The 21,040-nt window shown below is 39.0% G+C and overlaps 1 protein-coding gene across 5 annotated transcripts in view; it reads left to right on the forward strand.

The window, feature by feature from the left end:
* The window catches only part of CDK5RAP2 (CDK5 regulatory subunit associated protein 2), a 101,082-nt gene that overhangs the window by 34,807 nt on the left and 45,235 nt on the right, over positions 1–21,040 (forward strand). For all 5 annotated transcript variants that reach the window (XM_050926885.1, XM_050926882.1, XM_050926884.1 and 2 more), the window contains 7 exons: positions 4,440–4,537; positions 9,463–9,593; positions 11,131–11,246; positions 12,637–12,765; positions 18,121–18,213; positions 18,976–19,023; positions 20,135–20,325. In XM_050926885.1, coding sequence (XP_050782842.1) covers positions 4,440–4,537; positions 9,463–9,593; positions 11,131–11,246; positions 12,637–12,765; positions 18,121–18,213; positions 18,976–19,023; positions 20,135–20,325 — 806 coding nt within the window. The remainder of the gene's footprint in view (positions 1–4,439; positions 4,538–9,462; positions 9,594–11,130; positions 11,247–12,636; positions 12,766–18,120; positions 18,214–18,975; positions 19,024–20,134; positions 20,326–21,040) is intronic.

The following is a 21,040-nucleotide window of genomic DNA, read 5'->3' on the forward strand; positions in this document are numbered from 1 at the left end:
TGCCCTGAGAATGGGAATTGAGGCAGTGGCTGCAGTACTGCAGACGTGTCTCAACTATTGAAATTGATGCGGTGTGCACTTTGTTGCTGAGTCATCGTGACTATAGAAAGTGATGCAGTTGACCTGGTTTTTTAAACATGTGTCTTGTCTATTAAATTGTGATCAGTGCATTGCAATCATTGCATTCAGCCTGTTGAAGCTGAAGTTGTAAATGCATTACCAAGGAGGTGATTCAGTTCCTGATTTTGGTGACGTGAGCTTATTACTGAAAAGAACCATCTTTTTGAGGTTGATGTCCATGCATCATCACACTTAAATGGGCCGTTTATTCACTACCCTGCACATGGCCTGATGATTGAAATGGGCATAGTTAGTGCATTTACACATTGACTAACTCCCCTATAGAGGAATTTCTGCTAATGGAGTAACACCTCTAATGCATATATAGCTCTGCCTTACAGAGCAGAAAAACGAGACTGATGCTTCAAGCCCTCAGCCTTACGGCATTTCCAACCGTTCTGAATATAACATGTACCAAGAAGAGTAACCCACAGGAACAGTTGTTATGCCATTCTTCCTCTCTAGACAGAGGACTCGGTGATATCTGGCAGTGCCACTCTCCTAAGGGCTCCACACGGTTTGTCTGAGCCCATTTCAGTGCAATCTTGGAGGAGGCTGCCAACCTCTGGGTGCCTAGTCACATAGGAGTTAGTCAGGAGGGAAGCGTAGGTTCTAGCCTCCTCTCAATCGTTCAGACTTCAACCTGCAGACGTTTCCAAATGACTTAGATTCTGTTAGAAAACTGTCTTGCTTACATGAAGAAATGGGATACTCTTGTGACTATGCTGTTGTTACCTACTGTGGAAATGTATATCCTTTCCTTCCATCACTTGCCATTTAAGAAATCTTTAGATGGAAATAGCCTTCCAAGTCCTCTAGCATCTCTACTTAGCAATGGATTTTCAGACATGCATTCAGACTTGAATGGGTTAGGTTGCCTCCTTACATAGTCTTGTAGTGAAAGTTTAATATTTCTATCCTACATGTCTTGCAACTATCTGCACTAACGTATTTGCCCTAACACTATATGTCAAGAGGTTTAATGTTTCAATAACTCCGATAACATAGTAGTCTAGGATAGGATGTAGGTTACATATCTGCCTTACTCTTCATGAACCGTTGGGGATTTGCTTGGAATAATTCATTCCTACACCTTATATAGGAGTGACAGTAATAGTACACAGAAAAGGAGAGGTGGATCATGCTGTATCACTTCATCCTTCTTGATTTTCAGAAATGTAAAAGTAACAACATTTCTTCACATTTTTGTACATTTGGATCTAACTTCTAGCTAGTTGAATTTACAGGTCACAACAAACTGGTGAGAGTCCTGACTGGTGCCATGAGGCTTGTGTTCATATCTCCTAAAACTATTCTAGTCTGAACTACATGTGCCATTTCAGTAATAATATACATGCTGCTTAGGTTTCAGTTCTCTAACAGCGTTGGTCTTGGTATTCATAAGGGATTTATTCTGCTGAAATCTCCCAGTACTAGGAGATACCGGATGGTCAGTTCTAAGCTAATGAAGCCTTCCCTTGAACTTCTCACATACTTGTACAGCCCAGCTGCTCTGTGGATTTTGTTTCTGGCGATAATGACCACAGCCAATGAGGTGAGGAAGCTTTCAACACAGGCATGGAACATCCTTTTCTAATTGTGCTGTCAAAGATGGATATTGCTTGTTCAGAGAAGGATATTCCCTCACCTCTGCATCCTTTCCACCAAAATCCTACTTTTGCTTCAGCCAAGATTGATGTATAAAAGTCCTTAGGCATTTCTCCAGAGAAGACTAAAGCTTCAGGAATGTCATTTTAAGTTGTTTTCTTCTGCCACTGGTTCACTGATCAAACTTTTCCATGTGAATCATGGTCTATATATTGTCAGACCTCCATGCTTAGTGTTTGTTCTTGACACACTGCAATTCCAAAGTTTTGGTATGACGCTCTATGTCTTGCAACCTGAATTACTTTTCCTATATGCTTTCACAAGATACTTTTTGGGGACTCTTAACCATCCACTGGAAGTCTAGATTTACCCTTTTAGTCTTCAGCATTCAATTTTGGTTGAGAGTCAGCATCTCTGCTACCTCCTATTGTATTTACTTTATTGATTATACCATGTCTGTTTAAATACAGTAGATCTTGCTAATCTGAATACGTCGTTGTTTGTGAATATAAATTATCCTTTCATATGAATCTTGCACTATTGACCAGAGACCCCAGTCAGGAGAGGACCACTACTGTGGTAGGGCATAGTACAAACATATATAAAGATATAGCCCCTTTCCAAAAGATCTTATGGTTTTAAAATGATGTCCTATCCTCTCTTCTTAGTAAGCACTGTTAAACAGATTCCTATAAAGAGGTCTGAGTGGATCAAAATATTTTTCAAAATATAGAATGAATTGAATGTTGAATATTTGCAAAGTATGAAGTTTTAGCATAAATAATGAAAAGTAAACTGCAAATGTCCCTGCTTTTGTAGTGGTTACTTTTGTTAATTTGAAAAATTCAGTAATTTGTAATGACTCTTTGCATCATTAGTATGAATTAATGAGGTTCTACTGTAACTGGGTCCTTGTTGCAATGCTTTGCTTTGGGATTGTAATTGGAGTACTAACAGCTGGTTGAAATCCACAGTGTAGGTTTCTCCTCTGTTAATGATCTGTTCACTAATGATAAAGTGTCTCTGGAGAATGTAGTTTCCAAGCTTGTGGATGTAATATGGAGAAGACAGAATTGCCTTTAATTCTTGTTCTCTAAATGTATGTTGCTATAATAGATCAACTCTTAATTTTCTCCACAAAGCTGGAGAATTTGATTTTTGCTTTCTGTATCTTTGGCCAAAAAAGAAAACTGATGATTACAGGCACTAGGAGTTGTTGTTATTCTCCCTCAACAAGACCAGAAAATACAGTGGTTGGTTACCATTAGAAAATCAAAATTTGCCAACTGATATCCCATAGCTACTCCAGTTACTTCCTGTTCTGGGCATAGGGAAACTTCTGATATTTCAGATATTTTTATGTAGTAACTGCAAGCAAATGTTGCTGGCAGCAGGTATGCCACCTGCTGAAAGGGACCGCTGAGAACTCAAAAATCATAGAAATCTCTCTGAGGCACATACTGGAAACACAGATCTTTTACAACAGCATGCCTGCAATTCTTGCTCTCAAAAGGTAAATAATTTGTTTTTCTGGAACAGATACTTAAATATCTGACTCATAGTAATCAGGCTGATTGTTCAGGAAGTTGACTCAATGGATGCGTATCTCTGACATGTTCAGTCTTTGTCAGCCGTTTACAATCCCTTTTCTTAAATAATAGAAGAGGGGTTCTCAAACTGGGGGTTAGGACCCCTCGGGGGTTGCAAGGTTCTTCCATGGGGGAGTTGCGAGCTGTCAGCCTCCACCCCAAAACCCCACTTTGCCCCCAGCATTTATAATAATATTAAATATATTTTAAAAAGCATTTTTAATTGATTGGGGAGTGGGGGAGTTGCACTCAGAGGCTTGCTATGTGAAAGGGACCACTAGTAAAAAAAAAAAAAAAAAAAAGTTTGAGAATCACTGTAATAGACCAGTTGTTGCTAGAATCCCCTGCCAATAGAAAGTTAATTTTATCCAAAATACAGCAAGTACTCTTCGAGCCATAGATGCCAACTCTGTGGGTGCTCCGGGTCTGGAGCACCCATGGAAAAATCTAGTGGGTGCTCAACACCTGTCACTGGGCCTCACCAATCAGCTCCTCCCACTGTTCAGCTGCGGGCAGGAAGCGCCTGGGGTAGAGGGAGAGGGAGGAGCGGGGGCAGGAAGAGGTGAGGTGGGAAGAAATGGAGGTAGGGTGGGCCTTGGGGGAAGGAGTGCAGTGAAGTGGGAGTGGGGCCTGGGGTGGAGTGGGGGTGGAGAGCCCCAGGGGAAATCAAAAAGTCAGTGCTTGTGCTTTGAGCAGTGTTCTATAGTGGAGCGTGAAACCCTCAAAATACCTGCCTGGCAGATCATTCCCTGGTTTGTTAGTGTGTAAACTTTTGGAAGTGAGGAGGCTGGGGATGGGAGGGGGGTAGGAAGCTTATTTTGTATACTGTGATAAAAATAATGAACCACTGCTTAGATATGTGACTGTTTTATGGTCAGTAAGTAAGTAACAGAGCACTATTAGCCTTCTTTAATAACAATTGTTTTTAAGTAGCATGAATAGCTTTCAGATTCAATTCTGATTCTATTCTGCTGCTCCAGCACTAGTTGTTCTTTTGCCTTCTCTTAAAAGCAGAGACTGACATTATTGTCATCTCTAGAAAATATATATATATTTTTCTTACGCACGCGCACACACTTAAAATCACTTTCTTGGATTAATATAAATTTATTTTTAACTCAGGAAAAAAAAGAATCTGAATATGAAGAGTTGATTCTTGTTTTAAGAAAAGAGCAGCACATTTATTCTACTCTAGTGAAGACTCTGAAAGACTCAGACAGGTAAATGATGAATCTTCTTTGCTTGAACGTCATCTGTGCTACAAGTTGGATAAGAAGGTGCAGTTCCACTGTCAAATCAGTGGATTTTCATGGGTTTTACACTGGTCTGGCATTGGCCCCAAATGTCTCCTTTAAAAGGGGGGATGCGTGGATTAGTTTATATAGTCCAAAATAGCCCAATCTGATGGTTTTCAGGTTTTGTTGGAAGGCTCATTTTCTCCCTCCAAACATTTGACGTTTGAAGAATTATAACAGTTGGGATTGCGAATTGCTCAAGGGGCTGGGGGATTTGTGATGTGTTATGTAAAAATCAAAATACAAGTACTGCAACTTATCTCAAGGGCACCTGTTTAATACTTCTGTAAAATGAAATAAATAAATCACGAGAGGATGCATTGTTTAGTGGCAAAAGCCTAGGCATGGAAGACCTGAGATCTGGGTTCTAACCTTGGCTCTGCCACAGAAATCTGTGTAACTCTGGGCAAGTGAGTTAGGGTAAAATTTAAAAAAAATTATTTAGTCACTTAGGGCCAGATTGTCAAAGGTATTTAGATGCCTAAAGATGCACTGCGGGGATTTTCAAAAGTGCCTGTGAGTTTAACTCCCATAAAATCAATCACTTAGAGGCTTTTGAAAATTGTATCCACAATCTCTTTGGGCACCAAAATGAATGGTTAGATTTTCAAAAGAACCTAGCCCATTGAGGGTCCAGGTCTTTTGAAAATCTGACCCAAACCATCACAGTGTGAGTTGCGGGGTGCTGAGCCCTCTTGAAAATCTGGCCTAATGTGCCTTAGTTTCTCCTTCTTTAAAATACAGTTAATACTTACCTATCTCACTGTGGGATGTGAAAATTCCTTCGTTAACTTTACATTTATAGCAAAGGTGATAAGTAGATTTTTGGGGAAGTTTAAAAAAGAACATGATTATATTTTTATAGTATGTGTTTTCTTTAAGGTATTTCAAAGTGTGCTACAAAGCATGAGTTAGATAAGATTTTGATGGTGGAATGAGTGCGTAGCAAAGCATGATAGCCTTTATGTATTTCACAATCGCTCACATACATCTTTAGGCCATGTCTATACCACGTCTTATGTTGACAAAACTTATGTCACTCAGGGCTGGGACAACCCCCGCCCCCCGTGAGCGACATAAATTTTGCCAGCATAAGCGCTTATGTGCACAGCGCTATGTCCAGAGGGAGACACTCTCCTGCTGGACATAGCTACCGCCACTTGTTTAGGTGGTTTTGTTATGCCGACGGGAGAGTGCTCTCCCATCAGCATAGAGCACCTACATGCACGCTGAACTGCTGTAAAGCTTGCTAGTGTAGACATGCCTTAGACAGTAGAATCTGTTTTGTTGAGAGAGGAGTTAGTGGTCAGAAAACAGGGATTATTCCCTACTGTAATGGAATTATTGATTTCTTTTTGAATAGTCAGCTGACCCATGTAGAAGAGAGTTTGGTTTAACATTTCATTTGAAGAACATAAGAATGGCCCTACTGGGTCAGGCCAAGGGTCTATCCAGTCTAGTATCCTGTCTTCTGACAGTGGCCAGTGCCCGGTGCCCCAGAGGGAATGAACAGAACAGGTAATCATCAAGTGATCCATCCCCTGCTGCTCATTCCCAGCTTCTGGCAAATAGAGGCTAGGAACACCATTCCTTACCCATCCTGGCTAATAGCCATTGGTGGACCTATCCTTCATGAATTTATCTAGTTCTTTTTTGAACTCTGTTATGGTCTTGGCCTTCACAACATTCTCTGGCAAGGAGTTCTACAGGTTGACTCTGTGTTGTGTGAAAAAATACTTCCTTTTATTTGTTTTAAACCTGCTGCCTATTAATTTCATTTGGTGACCCCTAGTTCTTGTGTTACGACTTCTAACACTGAAACTCCCTTTTTTAGTATCAAGACTGCAGGGATTAGGTGTAATATTAATAATCAGTACTTAGCTTTGATGTAGCACTTTTCATCTATAGATCTCAAAGCCTCTTACAAAGTTGAGGAAATATCACTGGGCTCGATCCTGCAGTGTTCAAGACAAAGGGAGTTTTGCTACTGACTTCAGTGGGAGCAGGATCATGCCCTTTATATAGATGGGGAAAGTGTAGCACAGAGAGAGGAAATGACTGGCTCCCGGTCACACAGGGAGGCTGTGGAAGGGCTAGAAGTAATAGTCAGGTCTTCTGACCCCCAGTCCAATGCCGTGTACATCAGATTATGCTGCTTAAATCCTTGAAGCCAGAACCTGAAGGTCCAGTGTGCTACTAGGTAAGCCCTGCAGATAATGTCCACAGTCATGTGCTGATTTTAGACAAAGAATATATCCTGGTTTTGGATGACATTTCCCCTTTTTTTAGGCATTATTTATTCCAAACCACTTTAATGGTTACATTTTGGAAGAGTCCCTTTCTCAGAGCCATGACTACATCTCTTTTGTCTCCCCACAGCCGGGAATTGTTGCTTTTTTCCAGTAAAAGCATTAAGCTCTGAAGAGGAGATGGAAGTGCGCTTACTTAGCTTTTAGATGTGTGTTTTATTTTTGCTGAGCATTTAATAGTATTGAGACCTTTCTCTCAGAATATATTCTTGAGTGAGGGGGAGTTGGTTAAAGCAATCGTTGTGGAAAAAATACTGACAGCAGCATGCTTGTCATTTTGTTGGAAGATGGAATGAAAATCTTTTTATACACAGGTCCTTAATAGCATGAGTTTTGCTGAAACAATTTTATTTACTATGCATTTATATGCAATGCTACTGCACTCATGCAAGTGTAACGTGCCCCAGTGTAATCCCCAGCAAGCTGGACCTAAATTCTGTTTGAAATGTCCCTGGATTCTGAGCTACGTTGGTGCAGTAGGTTGGAAATTCTGCAGCAGCTTCATTTATATTAAAATATTGAGGTTCTGCATGAATTAAATATGAAAATAAATATATAATTAGTGTGTAACACCCTGTTATTTTAATATCGAATTCAAATTATTTTAAGCTGTTTCGTTTTCAGTATACTGCAAGGTTTTTTTAATTAATTGTTCATAACATATCACTGAAAATGCTGAGGGGTGTGGTGGAGTAAACTGAAGCTTTTCTCGGCTAGATAGGGGACAGCTGGGTCTGTTGACATTCAGGAGGAATGGGAGGCAGTTTGGGAGTCTAGGATAAGCACATTAGGTGGATGTTCCTGCTAAAATACTCTGTAATTAATTTAGTTAATGTTGACACTTAAATTGTCGTCTTTAGGTTTTGGAGTTAACACCCCGTTGAGATAAATGAGACAATTTATACTTCTCAGAGCTATTTTTCTAGAGAAAAACAACACTTCAATCTACATTTGGTTCACATTTTCAAGATTATCTTTGTGACTCGTTCCTCTCAGGGTGCCACCTGCACTGGGGTACCACTATGCCCTCTGTGACCCACTGGCCTGGGCTCCCTCTCACACTGTGCTGCTGTGACAAGTTACAAAGCTCTCCAAGCTTTCGCTTTCAGCAGCATTCACACAGGTAGGGACACACCCAGTTGAAGTTACATGCAGGTGCTCTAACCACCAGCCTGGGATCCCAGAGCAGTACCATCCTGCCCTGGTCAAATCTGGCCAGAATATGGTTTAACACCCAGTCCACCTCTCCCTCAGTGTGAAGAAGACCATGCATACTTGTGGTAACCAAGCTGAGATTTTCCCCAGACACCTTAGTCAAATGCACACTGGTTTGGATTAAAACGTAAAATAGATGTATTAACTACAAAAGGATAAATTATAAGTGATAGCAAACAGATCAAAGCAGATTACCTAGGAAATAAACATAACCACAAACTGAGTTTAATAGGTAGGATATGAATTAACAAATTCTCACCCTGAGTGATAAACAGGCTGTTAGATTCTCAAGGCACAAGATGCCTTGGCTTTGCCTGGGACCACCACTTCCCCCAGTTCAGTCTTTGTTGCTCAGGTGTTTCCGGATGTGGTGTTATAGGGCAAGTGAGGTACCATCATGATGTCTTCTTCCCACCTGCTGGAAAGCTCTTTTGCTGTGACCTGTGTCAAACAGTTTCCATTGGGTAGTGCTATCTCTGAGAGGTTTCTGTTGTACAGAGTTCCTGGGGTAATCCTTGTGCTTGTGCGCATTTCCTTAACAATCCATTAACATTGTTTGGCCTTTTTACTATTGTACCTGAAAGGCTGCTTTTGGGTGTTTTCAACCTCATGTGTGTTCAGTAACACATATCTAGCCAAACTTCATAACTCCACATACGGTGATAGCACATACAATCCAACAAGACATTAATGTCTAGCAGAGCAAGACTTTTAGAATGATACCTCACAAGGCATACTTTGTGCATAATATATCCTAATTATATAGCAGTGGTGAATAAGGGGCTGCCGGGGTGTCACAATCTTTATAAGCATAAAGGCTAGATACCTCTTTTTTTAAACAAAATCTTAATTTCTATAGAAAAATTCTATGGCAAGGGGTGGATTTTGCCACAATTTCCATGACTGAAGTATGATGGAATACACAGGGCCATCGATATAGCATATTACTGATATCTTTTGGATGTACTTTTCATAAGCTAGTGATTTTGATTTTCCTAAAAAAGAATTATTTAGAAGTTGGCCTGTAAAATATATCTACCCTGGTCAGGGTGACTTACAAATAATAGTTCTCAAAACTACTAGAAAGGTGGCATAGACCTAAAGATTTATTTTCATCTTGCTATGTAGGGACTTGTTTATTTTATGCATCAAGATAAGATAAGTGTATGGTGAAAAACAATGATTGCTACTGTGGAATAGAGTCCGTATGGAAGCCTAGATGTATAAAAGATGCTGTGGTCGGTAACACAGCAAAACATTTTAAAAGTTTTGAATTGAAATGTAAAAGAAATATTTAAAACTTTCTGATTTCTTCCTTTTCTTTAGTATAAATAGCTTGCAAACAGAGTTGAACAATATTTTTTTGTTGCGAAAACAACTGGAGGAAGATATTGTAGCTAATCAGAATCTACGGAAGGTGCTGGAGGATCAAATTAAGAACACAAAAAACAGAGAAGGTTTGTCTGTGTGTGCTAACATGGTCCGGTCCTTTAGCTTTTGCACACAAGAGAACTGCTTTTATTACGCTCAGTTTGTTGTGATTGTGTAGAAAACGTTGAAAGTAGATAAAAGTGTAAAAAGATCTTTTGTCTGTTTTCTTACACTGATCATCGCTTAGGGAATTTGTAACTGAGTGGCTTTCAGCATTCAGGGTATAGGGACAGCTTTTATCTTCTCCTGCAGCCAGTGTTAGTAATTCTGTGGCAATTCTGCTGCAGTGATCATTTCAAGCTGCCTACAATTTCATATCCACAGAATTTACTGTTCTCTGCGAAAGTCAAGGATCCCTGGCTTTGGATAATTTCATGGGCATGGGATCACTTCCTGGTGATGGAATCTAATTCTATCACCATATTTGATAAACAGCCTCTGTTTAGAGAAATGGATAGATTCTTACTAACATGACATGCATTTTCAGAAGCAGAAAAAAAAAATAGCCAGTTTTATTATGTTGAAATTTCCTTGAAGCATGATAGAGCAGTGGTTCTCAAAGCTGGTCCGCCACTTGTTCAGGGAAAGCCCTGGCAGCCGGGATGGTTTGTTTATCTGCCGTGTCTGCAGGTTTGGCCCATCGCGGCTCTCACTGGCTGCAGTTCATTGCTCCAGGCCAATGGGGGCTGCAGGAAGGGCGGCCAGCACGTCCCTTGGCCCACACTGCTTCCCGCAGTCCCCATTGGCCTGGAGTAGCGAACCACAGCCAGTGGGAGCTGCAATCAGCCGAACCTGCAGACGCAGCAGTAAACAAACCAGCCCAGTCCACCAGGGACTTTCCCTGAACAAGTGGCAGACCGGCTTTGAGAACCACTGTGATAGAGCTTTTTAATCCAGTAAATCCTCAGAGATATTAACACCAGAGTTACGAACTGACCTGTCAACCGCAAGAATAGAACTTAGATGTCTCTTTCCTACTCTAACCAACGGATTACATCCTCCATATATAAATAGTTTTACTGTGTGCTGTATTGGATATGAACAGGTGTTTCATTGTTTGCATAAATACAAATCACTTAACACAGTTATGTAAGAAAGGAATAAGCAGCTATCTTCTATTCAGTCTGTGGAGCCAATGGAAAACTAAAATTCACTAACTTTACTTAAGCTGGCTTTTACCATTGGGACTTACAGTTCATTTTCACTAAATTCTGGCTAAAACAGAATAATTATTCATACCATACTTTTCCTCAGTGAAAATTATTTCTAAATGTAATGCTAAATATGCAAATTATAATTCAGAATTAGATTCACAGTGCATGCTGATAACCATGGAAAATACAGCATGTCTAGATGTCAGAGGCACAAAAGAATGTAAGGGGAAAGTTCTTTCAATTAAACAGAAAGCTTAGTGTGAGGGATGAAACATTTAACTCTATAGTTCCTACAGTTTTAGTAGTATGCACTTATTTTAAAATGTCCTTATTTTGCATTTGTGTGTGATATTCTCATATAAAGGTGTAATGTATCTGAAATGATACCCACTCTTGGTTATTTTGACAGATGAAACCTTTTCTTTTTGTGGAGATCAAACATCTTATATGAGTATTTGCCTAGGAGAGCACGATCATTTAAACCTACAGGTAGACCATCTGTCTCTTGAAGAACTTAAAAAAAAGGTATAGATCTGTTTTATTATTTACTGTTTTTAATGGCTTAACTCTTCTACATTTATAGTTTTTTCTGTCTCTCTCCCATATAAAACTTTTTTGATCATTTAGGTAAAGTTGGGCTGTTCTGAAAGTATTTAAAAATTCTCATCTGTGACAAGAGGTCAGACTAGATGATTTGGTGGTGCTTTCTGGCCTTAAACTGTCTGGCTCTGTATAAACCCCAAATCACTTCTTTTATCTGTAAGCCTCCCAAAAGCAGAACATTTCACAAATTCCTTCTGAATAATAATAAAAGATGTTGGTGATGATTGTTATGATTTGCACTTCTGTTGCACATGCCATCTAAGGATCTCAAAGCGCTTTGACAGATTTGATGTATTAAGACTCACAATATCCCTGTGAGGTAGACTAGAAGTATAACCTGCATTCTGTAGAAGGAGAAACTGAGACACAGAGAGATTAAGTGACTTGCCCAAGGTGACACATCAAGGCTGTGACAGGGTACAGAACCCAGATCTTCCTCTCTCCTCATCCTTTGTTTTAACCACTAAATGCACAGGTTCATCCTAAAAAATGCTTTTCAATTTCAAAATCCTTTGTAAATATATATTAATGAAACCTCACATCAGTCATGGCCAATGAAAAGATAGGTGAGTATTAATAGATCTGCCGTTAAGATTGGTTAATTGAAACACAGAAAGATTAAGTGACTTGTCGAAGATTATACAGAGAGTCTGTGGCAGAATCTAGATTGACTCTCAGTCCTATGCTCAGACCACTAGACCATACCTCCTGTGTCTCTGAAGTATATATTTGGCTCTAAATCTAGGCACACTGATTAACAAAAGACATTGACATGCTAGGTGATTATAGGTTGTTAATGTCTGCTAAACTGTTTTGGGACCTGATTTTCCACTCTGGTTTGCTACTTTTACATAAGTGCAACTCCATGAAGTTATATTGGCATAGAAATGATGATCGATTGGAGACTCAGACTCCTTATTTTTAAATGCTTCTCAGTGAATGCTGCTGCTTTGTTCCTGTAACACAGCTTTCCCTTGTGTCAAACTTTTTCCCCAGTCAACCTGCAGGCATGATAGAACCTGAACTTTTTTCTTGCTAGTGAATTTTGAAACCTGAGCTTCACCACTGAAGTATTGTAAATTAGCATTCTTTGGATACTGCTTCTAATATATTTGTATAATGTTACTGGTTCAAATGCATACAATCCCTTGGGCAGTGATGGAAGCATTAAGCTTTACTGGAAGTAACTAATGTTATAATTCTGAAGTTTAACATATTGTATAGTATTATCTAAAAAAATTTAAATCTCTCTGGTTCTTTGTGTATTAGGAAGAGCTTTATAGTTTCTGATTGTTTCCCTGTGTGTATTTAGGTTGCTGAACTCATCTTGATGGTTAAGGACCTGCATTCAGTTAACCAAGAGCTAAAGAAAAAACAACTTAGACTCTCCAGATCAGAGACTCAGGGGAAAGAAACACTGAAAATAATAAACCAGAATGAGGTAGGATCTCTATATTAAAATATTGTGCCGAATTCTCAGTTGCACTGCACCTTGTACGGTCACTTATATCAAAGCAAAGTGGGTGTAAGACACTGCTAGATCAGACTGTTAATATTTTATATTCCATTTTAAAATGATGTAAATAACTGTACAAGATGCAGGGCAACTGAGTATCAGGCCCAAAATATTTTTAGTGTTCAGCAATATTTTCAATTGTTTTTTAAGAAAACATATATTTTAAAATATTAATTGGCTCTAAGATCTTTTAATTTTACAAATTTGCAGGTAAGAGTGATTGATCTTATTTTTCGAAGAAACTTGCAACCTCCATAACATTTAGGTATCCCTCAATGGCTGCTTTATGCATTCCTCAGCTATCTGAGACCTGTTCTTACTTCAATGTGCAGTCCTTTTAGAGTGTAGACCATATCTGCTCCATCTCCAAGGCCATGTAGGTCCCTCTGGCAACACAATTGGGGTGGTTTCACTGTGCATAGAGGAGAGGAACCTGTGTTTTAGGGGTTGGTGCAACACAGAACAGTGTACAAAGAAGGGGGCAGAGTTGTGGAAGATTGGGCTGATAGACATCCGGGGAAGGAGCATTGGGTCCTCTATTCTTTTGCCCGTGTCTGGGGTTTATTAGGAGTAGAACTGGGGAAATTTAAAAAAAAAAAAAATCAAAAATCCGGCAAATAGTAAATTTTCCAAAAAACGCATTTCTTAAGGTACCAAAACTATTTGTAAATTAGGGTCAAATTTAACAAATAGTTTCTGCTGAAACCTCCCCTGAAAACAAACGTTTTGGAAATGCTGAAGTGGTTCATTTTTGTGTTTTGTTTCAAATTGACATTTTTGAAACAATGGCATTTGAACCTGACATTTTCTAAAATGTTCTGTTTTTTTGTTTGTTAGTAAAGAAAATACAAAATCTATTTTCCATTCAAAACTAGATTTTATTTTTTTGATTCAGCCATCAAACTGAAAGTACCCACCGCATAGCAGCTTCACAGTCTGATAGAAAAGATTCTGGATATTGGGTCCCTATATTTGCCCTGTTATACAAGAAGATAAGGGAAATAGTGTACATGTCCAGTTCACTTTCATGGCTTGTCGTAGATTATTCTTGCTTTAAATGCTATTGCTAATACCTTTCTTTTTGCTTCTTTACTTTCACCTTCCATGTGCACTACGTACTGAATGATGAGGAGATCAAGAGCAAAAAGAACGAGTGTATTCGATCTTGAATTTCTAAATCTGTTTAAACCCAAAGAACAGAAAATGCAATGTTTAAATAATACATTCCAGTTGTGTTTGAGTATTGAACTCATTTGCGGGCCGTGTGGCATGTATTGCCTAGGTGCTGCACAGATCCCTGGGCAGCAGAGGATGAGTTTATCATTTATGCTGCAGTTGAGTTGTAAAGACAATTATTAAAATTCGGACTAAATTTCCTTGCTTTTTGTCATTTAAGTCAGGCCTTTCAGGTTACTTTTAATTTAAATTTATTTTTAATTATAAATTAAAGGTACTGCTTTAGGTACTCTTGGGATAACATTCATTAAAAAAAACAGTTAACGTACAGATTTATAGAGTAACTAGGTTAGCACTGAAAGTCTAGTGGGTAAAATATACATTTTAAAAATGGGGGTTAGTACATATATATATTTCCCGCAATTTGTTTAGCAGTCCTGTAGAGGGCACTGCCCCCTCACTGATTCTACATTTGATGCCAGTGGCAGCACTGGTTATGTGCTAAGAATATCAGAGCCAAGAATATTGTGCCCTCCTGTGCTTGTCTTGGTGCAATTGGAACATGAAAGGCCATTCACTGAAGAATTATATATATGGACCTAGCTTTAGAATAAATAAGAGAGAAATTTTGTAAAATAACTTGTGTGTAAAATGGTGGTAAAGGCAAGGAGGCAAGTAAAAAATGCTATTCAAGTCAGTGCCAGAGTGACTAAGGTACTATTGAACCCCAAAGTTAAAGGCTCAGCAATCCAGTATGTTTCATTTTAAAGGTTTATATAGGCCATATAATCAGTCCTGTCAGTAAAAGACCTGCTTCGTGATTTTGGGCTATGGGCCATGATTGGTGAATTTTTACAAACTGAAAATAAATGAGAAAAATACTGGATTCTGCTGGTCTTGGTGCTGCACTGGTATCTGTTAGCATGCACTGCTAAGAAGACACTAGTGTCTGTCCTCTGTATGAAATTTGGCAGGTTATAACAAGGTATAGCCCTCCTGAGTGCTTCTTAAAATGTACAGACCTTTCTTTTCTTTAACAAAACTGGAATTCAGACCAGATAAATCTGCACCTTCGATCCTCTGCAAGGCATCTTTCAAAAGACTGTCAGCTCCGAGTAGTCTGTTTCTTGGCTCCAAAGTGGGGTGGTGTAAAGATAAATGAGCTGTTTTTGCACTGTCCACTGAGCATGTGCTTTCTGTGAGAAAAGCAGCTTCGCTGATTCTAGCCTTCAGGGCTCCAGGGATCTTTGCAATCCAAGCATATCAGTGGTTCATTTAGGAAAAACGTTCTCAAGGTTTTCAGTCTCTAAGGAAATATTTTAAATAGGCAGTTTATTCTCAATAGATTTCCTCCTGGTGTTAAGCCACTTATTTTCTTTTAATATTTTGTTGAACATTAGATTGTATTCCTTGGAGCACAAAAAGTTTCTTTTCAATCTCTGAGACTTTAGCAGCAAAAGACTCAAATTGCAACCAGTTGCTGTAATGCTATACTACAGTCTGTTTAGTGTAAATGTTAATAGTTTCATTGTGAGCAGAATAATTTATGGATTCATATATTGGCCTGGAAAGGGGATAAACCCCAGAAAATGATGCTGATTAATGAAAGACTGTTGTTCTGTGTTGGAAGCTGTATAAATCAGGTAAGTATGAGCGCAAATGAATCTAACTAGCTTTAAAAATAAAGCTTGGCCCTACAGCCTCATTTGGAAAATCAGACCCTGGTTATACATTTTTGGATGCTATAATTAGCTAATATTTTCCAATTTTTAAATTGTAAATAATCTCAGAGTAAGCTTAGTGTCCACTGAAGTCAGTGGCTACAGTCAGACAAATTACAAGCTTTTCCAAAGCACAACTTTGCCTGTACATCACAGTCCTGATATGTAGCATCCCTGTTACTCCAGTTCTGAGACTGCTGAAAATGAGGATTTGGATGAAAATACCAAATTAATTCAAACCTGAGACCCAAACCAGGATCTGAATATAGGGTTCTAGAGATAAAGGAAAAACTACTAATACATGCGCCATCCAGCTCCCACTATTATTTTGTTTTTTAAATTAATACTTAAAATTCACACGTAAACAAAAGTAGCGTGGTTTACTTTGCTGGGAGGTAGAAGGCAAAAGTGCTTTTCTCATTCACTGCTAGTACATATATACATGGTAAACAAGTCACAGTAAGAAACCCACTTATACGCTTCCCACTGCTCATAGAGAAAAAGATATGCACATGTCCCCTGTACACCTTCAGAATTCTCTTAATCTGAGACTAGAGCCATACGCCTTGAGCCTTGTCTCTTCAGTCTGACACATCGGGGAAGCAGGTTTATCTCTTCACATCATAACTATTAGCACTGCCCTGCACATGCATCAAGGCTATAAATTCAACATGCACTACTTTTAGTCATCAGCTCCTTTCCTCCCAGTGCATCTCTAAAATGCTGTGTGCCCAAGGGCTCAATGAACACCTGGCCCCCTGGCTATGCTTAAGAATCTGCCTTTTTGTCTTTATTGAATTTAAGGTAATTTTTCTTCAGTCTAGGTCAGAAAGGAACTGACTGTTAGATGCACTAGTGCGATATTACTGCCTTTAAGGCATGTACGTTATAGCCTTGTTCCAAGACTAAAATCCTTGTCTAATAGAGCTGTGAATCCACTCTCCCAATACCATGTATCGTCTGTAGATTAGATAGACAATATTACCGTCAGAAAATGCTACTTACAGGTAATAGATTCTCCCGTGTCTCATTTCCATTTCTTAATGAGCTTCCAGCACCAAAGTTCCTTTACAAAAATCTCTTAATCAAATTACTGAGAGGTGTTGCTGTAGAATAAGACTCTATCGATACCACAGTATGGGCTCATTCTGCTGAAATGCCCTAAACATTTTGTGTGTATATTGCAAAAGCAGCATTACTGGGTACTTATAATCTGCCCAATGTTCTCTCTCTCTTCCCTGGCCCTGAAAACCATTCTAATCAGGAACATAAATAAACTATATGAGGGTTTGTGCATTGAAACCATTGTTGAACTGAGATGTATATGAACAAAAATGTGGGCCAAAGCCTGTCCTGGAGTTCTACTCTGAGGCACTGTTCAAAGAATAGTGAAACGACTTCACTGCAGGGGAGTCAAGTTTTCAGTGGAAAATTCCTTCCCCACTTTCCAGTTGCTGTATGAGGGTTTCTTGCAGGGACTTGCCAGAATATTTCCCCTTGATGTAGTCCGATTAATCATTTTAAATTAGTATTGTTGTCATTGGAACCTTTTTAGATTCCTCTAGACAAAAGATTAAATTCTGACGTCTGTTGCCGGAGGCAAACTGGTAAGGGGAGCTGAGCTGTGGTGGGGGAGCATTCTGCCTGCATGCCTCTGTCACTCCTGCTGTTGAATTCTAACAGGCACAATGCAAGGGGTTCCTGGCCTTGCTCCCAGGTTGGCTGGCCAGCCCGTTTGGAGGTTTGGAGTGCTACTGGATAACACTAGATAGTGGGTTTCCTCCTGTCTCTCTACTGGTGGAGTGTTAGCAGCAGCATTCTGACTGGGTCCTGGGGTGGGTAGGAAATGGAGAAAGAAAACATTCCTGGCATCCTCCTCCTTCCCCATGGTACATCAGTGAAGGACAAAGCAGTATTTAGCCTACAGTGTAATAGTAAATCTTTTTATTGTTATGCCAGACAGGGTCTGCCCTGCTTAGCAAGAGGTTTTTTTTCATGAATGCAGAAAAAGATCATAAAATAGTAGGAAATAAAAATAATCATTAAATGGAAAAATACGACAGACACAATGGAAATATGGCTTGGGGAGGGGGAAAGATGTTTGCAGAAAGGGGCTAAATTAGCATTTTTTTACAGTTCAGAAGGATGTGCAGCAGTGAGGGAATGTAAAAATTCAGATTTCAGTGTACTATGTATGAATTATTTCTGGTTTTTGTATTAACTCCCTTTTGATCTTACTGGATAAATCTAATCTAATGTTTGTTACTTTGTATTACAGGCATTTTTTATTTTTCTTTTAAGACATGTCACTGACTTATTTATGCATGTTTCATACCACATTATTTTTGTGCTACATTTTCACATCGTTCCATACTTTATATAGTTTCTTGAAAGAACAGAGGAAACCATGACGCAAGCTGGAGATTTTGACAATAAGAATGCAGAGAGCTGTCAACGTTCTGAGAGGACCAGTGAGGTAGGATTGTGTCAATATCATTGTATAATACTTTTACAAGAGAGTTACATATTCTGGGTGCACAATTACAGCCATTTAACTTGATATAATACAGCTGGGTTGATTTTTGCTGTATGTTTAGAGTATACAAGTCTAGCCTCTGCAATTCCCTGTAAGCAGGTAGAGTCTCCTCCATGCTCTGAACAGAGGATACTCTCACGGGATATAATACAAACACCTTTTCCTGTTTGATTTTTTTCTTAGCTTAAATAACTATAAATCATAAACATCAGCCTAAGTTTTCTCCTCCAGTTTGTCTGTTCATAGGTTTTTCCCTGCAGGATCTTCTCTGTCCCATGCCCTAGTTCCCTTTGATCCAGAGAGATACTCAGCCTCTCTTAAAGGGACTGATCCCAAGCCCCTTAAAGTATGTGGGAGTCTTTTGATTGTCTTTAGTGGCCTATGTAATCAGTCCCGAAGCTTGTCTGGAGTTAATAAAATCCACCTGCTATTATGACTGAGCAAAAATTACTGTGTATCTTCGTATAGATTTCAAACATCTGATATTAGGGTGACTCAACAGAAAACCTCCATTCCTGTGCAGGGTCCTAGAATCTGCCATCCTTTTTTACTGGTATTCAAAAGAGATAAAGTAGATTGTGAAAAACACATAACTAAGATAAATACTGTATTTTCTGTTCAGTTCAAAATGGTAATATTTAAAAAAAAGACAATGTGATATGCCTCAAAATTTATAATTTTTACATATCCCTACTTATCTAGGCATGTCCTCAGTTGCCGTTGGATCATCCTCTTGATCTGGATATGCAGGTAAACGATACAATATAAATAGTCTCTCGTGTGTGGAAAAGCTTGTAGTAAGCGTGTACTTAAATCTCTCATTGCTAATGGCTCCAAAGTCAACAGGGTTCATCATGAATGGGCCCAATCTAAATCGTATTGAAATAAATGGAAAGACTCCCATTGATATAAATTAGAGTTGCATCATGCCCCCTGTGTGCATCCTGAGTGTGGATCTGTGGAGGTTACTAATTCAGAGAAAAATAGCTCTGCTTCATGAAATAGTCTTTGCAGATCTTAAGCGTGCCATGCTTTGTAAGCTGTGGAACCATTTAAAACACTAAAAAGTTAGTTTTTTTGAGTGTGCATCAAGATGTTCCAAACCACAGTTATGAAATGGCCTTTCATAACTCTCATCTTCTGAGTAGTTACAGAACCAGCTCTGATCCTTAGTCATTCCCTTTCTGCTGAGTTCTTTAACTAGATTGCTTCTGCAGATTCACATTGGCCCGCTGTATTTCTCACTTCTTCACAATCTTATACTTGATCGGAGAAGTCTTTTATTACTGCAGTTTGAAATGTTTGGGTTGCTGACTGATGTACCCTCTAATGGTTTCTACTGCTGTTGGTAGTTCTATGGCTTCTGAGATAGGTTGTACAGCTGATTCATGCTATGGCCATAAGTATGGAGAATTTTAGAGTCAACTAACCCAATTTTACACATACAAGCATGGTCATTCTAAACACTTCAGACCGCATTCTGCCCTTGGACATTCATACTAACTGGCCCTGCACATGGGCATCAGAGGGCAGAATTTTATATTTAAAGACACGGGATTCAAATGTGAACTAATCATGGAATGAATTACAACCTGGGGGCCACGTACCAACAGCTTCATTAGCCAGGAGAACATTCATAGATAAACACCATCAGGGAAATCTTCTTACTGCCAAACAGCTGATCTCTATGAATTAACCATATCAAATTGATGTTCATTAGTTCCTGTATTAATAAACAGTAAGTTGAATGTCTGTGACTGCTTTATAATGTAGATTAAGACCATCAAAGATTGCAGCCCTGAACATAATAGAACTGCATACCTGCATAATAAGAAAACATTTGCAATTTTCTCCCCAACAGATACCTCCTTCAGACTATTCAGATGGCGTCTGCAAAGATAGACATTATAGGAATCCAAATAAGCCTCGGTTTGAACATGATATTGCTGGCAAACACTTTGGCAGAATCGAGATGGGTGAACATGAAGTAGAAGAGATGAGCCTGCTCACATCTCTTTTAAATGAAAATGGAACATCTGTACTTGAATCTAGGTAAGCCTGAGGGATAGACACTATTTTTGACGGTATTTCTATTTGAGGAGAGAATAAAGTAATTTTGCTAAAGTGAATTTAGATAATGGCACTGTCTAATTTACCTGAGAGACTGGCAAGGCTCCTTCAGAGCCATCTCAGTCTATCATACAATTAAGTAATTACGAAACATACTATCAGTGGGAAGACATCCTTATGAAAAATCCATTACAAGAAAAGTTTCTTTAGAGGTATTGCTTCATAGAGCCTTACTATGGGAACTGATCTTTTTCAGAATGTGGGACTGGTAGGGTTAAAGGGCTAAAATAATAATAATACGTTGTGTTCTTTTTTTTTTTGTTAATCGAAATATCTCAAAGCACTCTTCACACAGTGAATTAAATGGAAAAAAAACCCCAAACACTGCACTGGTGTAAGGAAGTTGTGTGTGTGAAACTGGGGAGAAGTGACTTGCCCGAGATTATTCAAAAATGGTAGAGCAGCCTATGTAACCCCGTAGTTCTGATTCTCAGTCCCCTGCTTTTAAATATGCCACTAGTCAACATTGTATCCTTCAATAGGAATTTCTTTAGCCCCTGTGGCCTTAGGCTGGAAGCTGAGGCTAGAGTATGGTGGGAAATAAAATAATGCCTTTAACTGCAAGTACCTTTCACTGTAGCTGATTGATCGGTGAACTTGTTTTGCTTGCTTGTGAGAATACTTGTTTTTACTGACA

The sequence above is a fragment of the Gopherus flavomarginatus genome, chromosome 17, assembly GCF_025201925.1.
Source record: "Gopherus flavomarginatus isolate rGopFla2 chromosome 17, rGopFla2.mat.asm, whole genome shotgun sequence".
NCBI lineage: Eukaryota > Metazoa > Chordata > Testudines > Testudinidae > Gopherus > Gopherus flavomarginatus.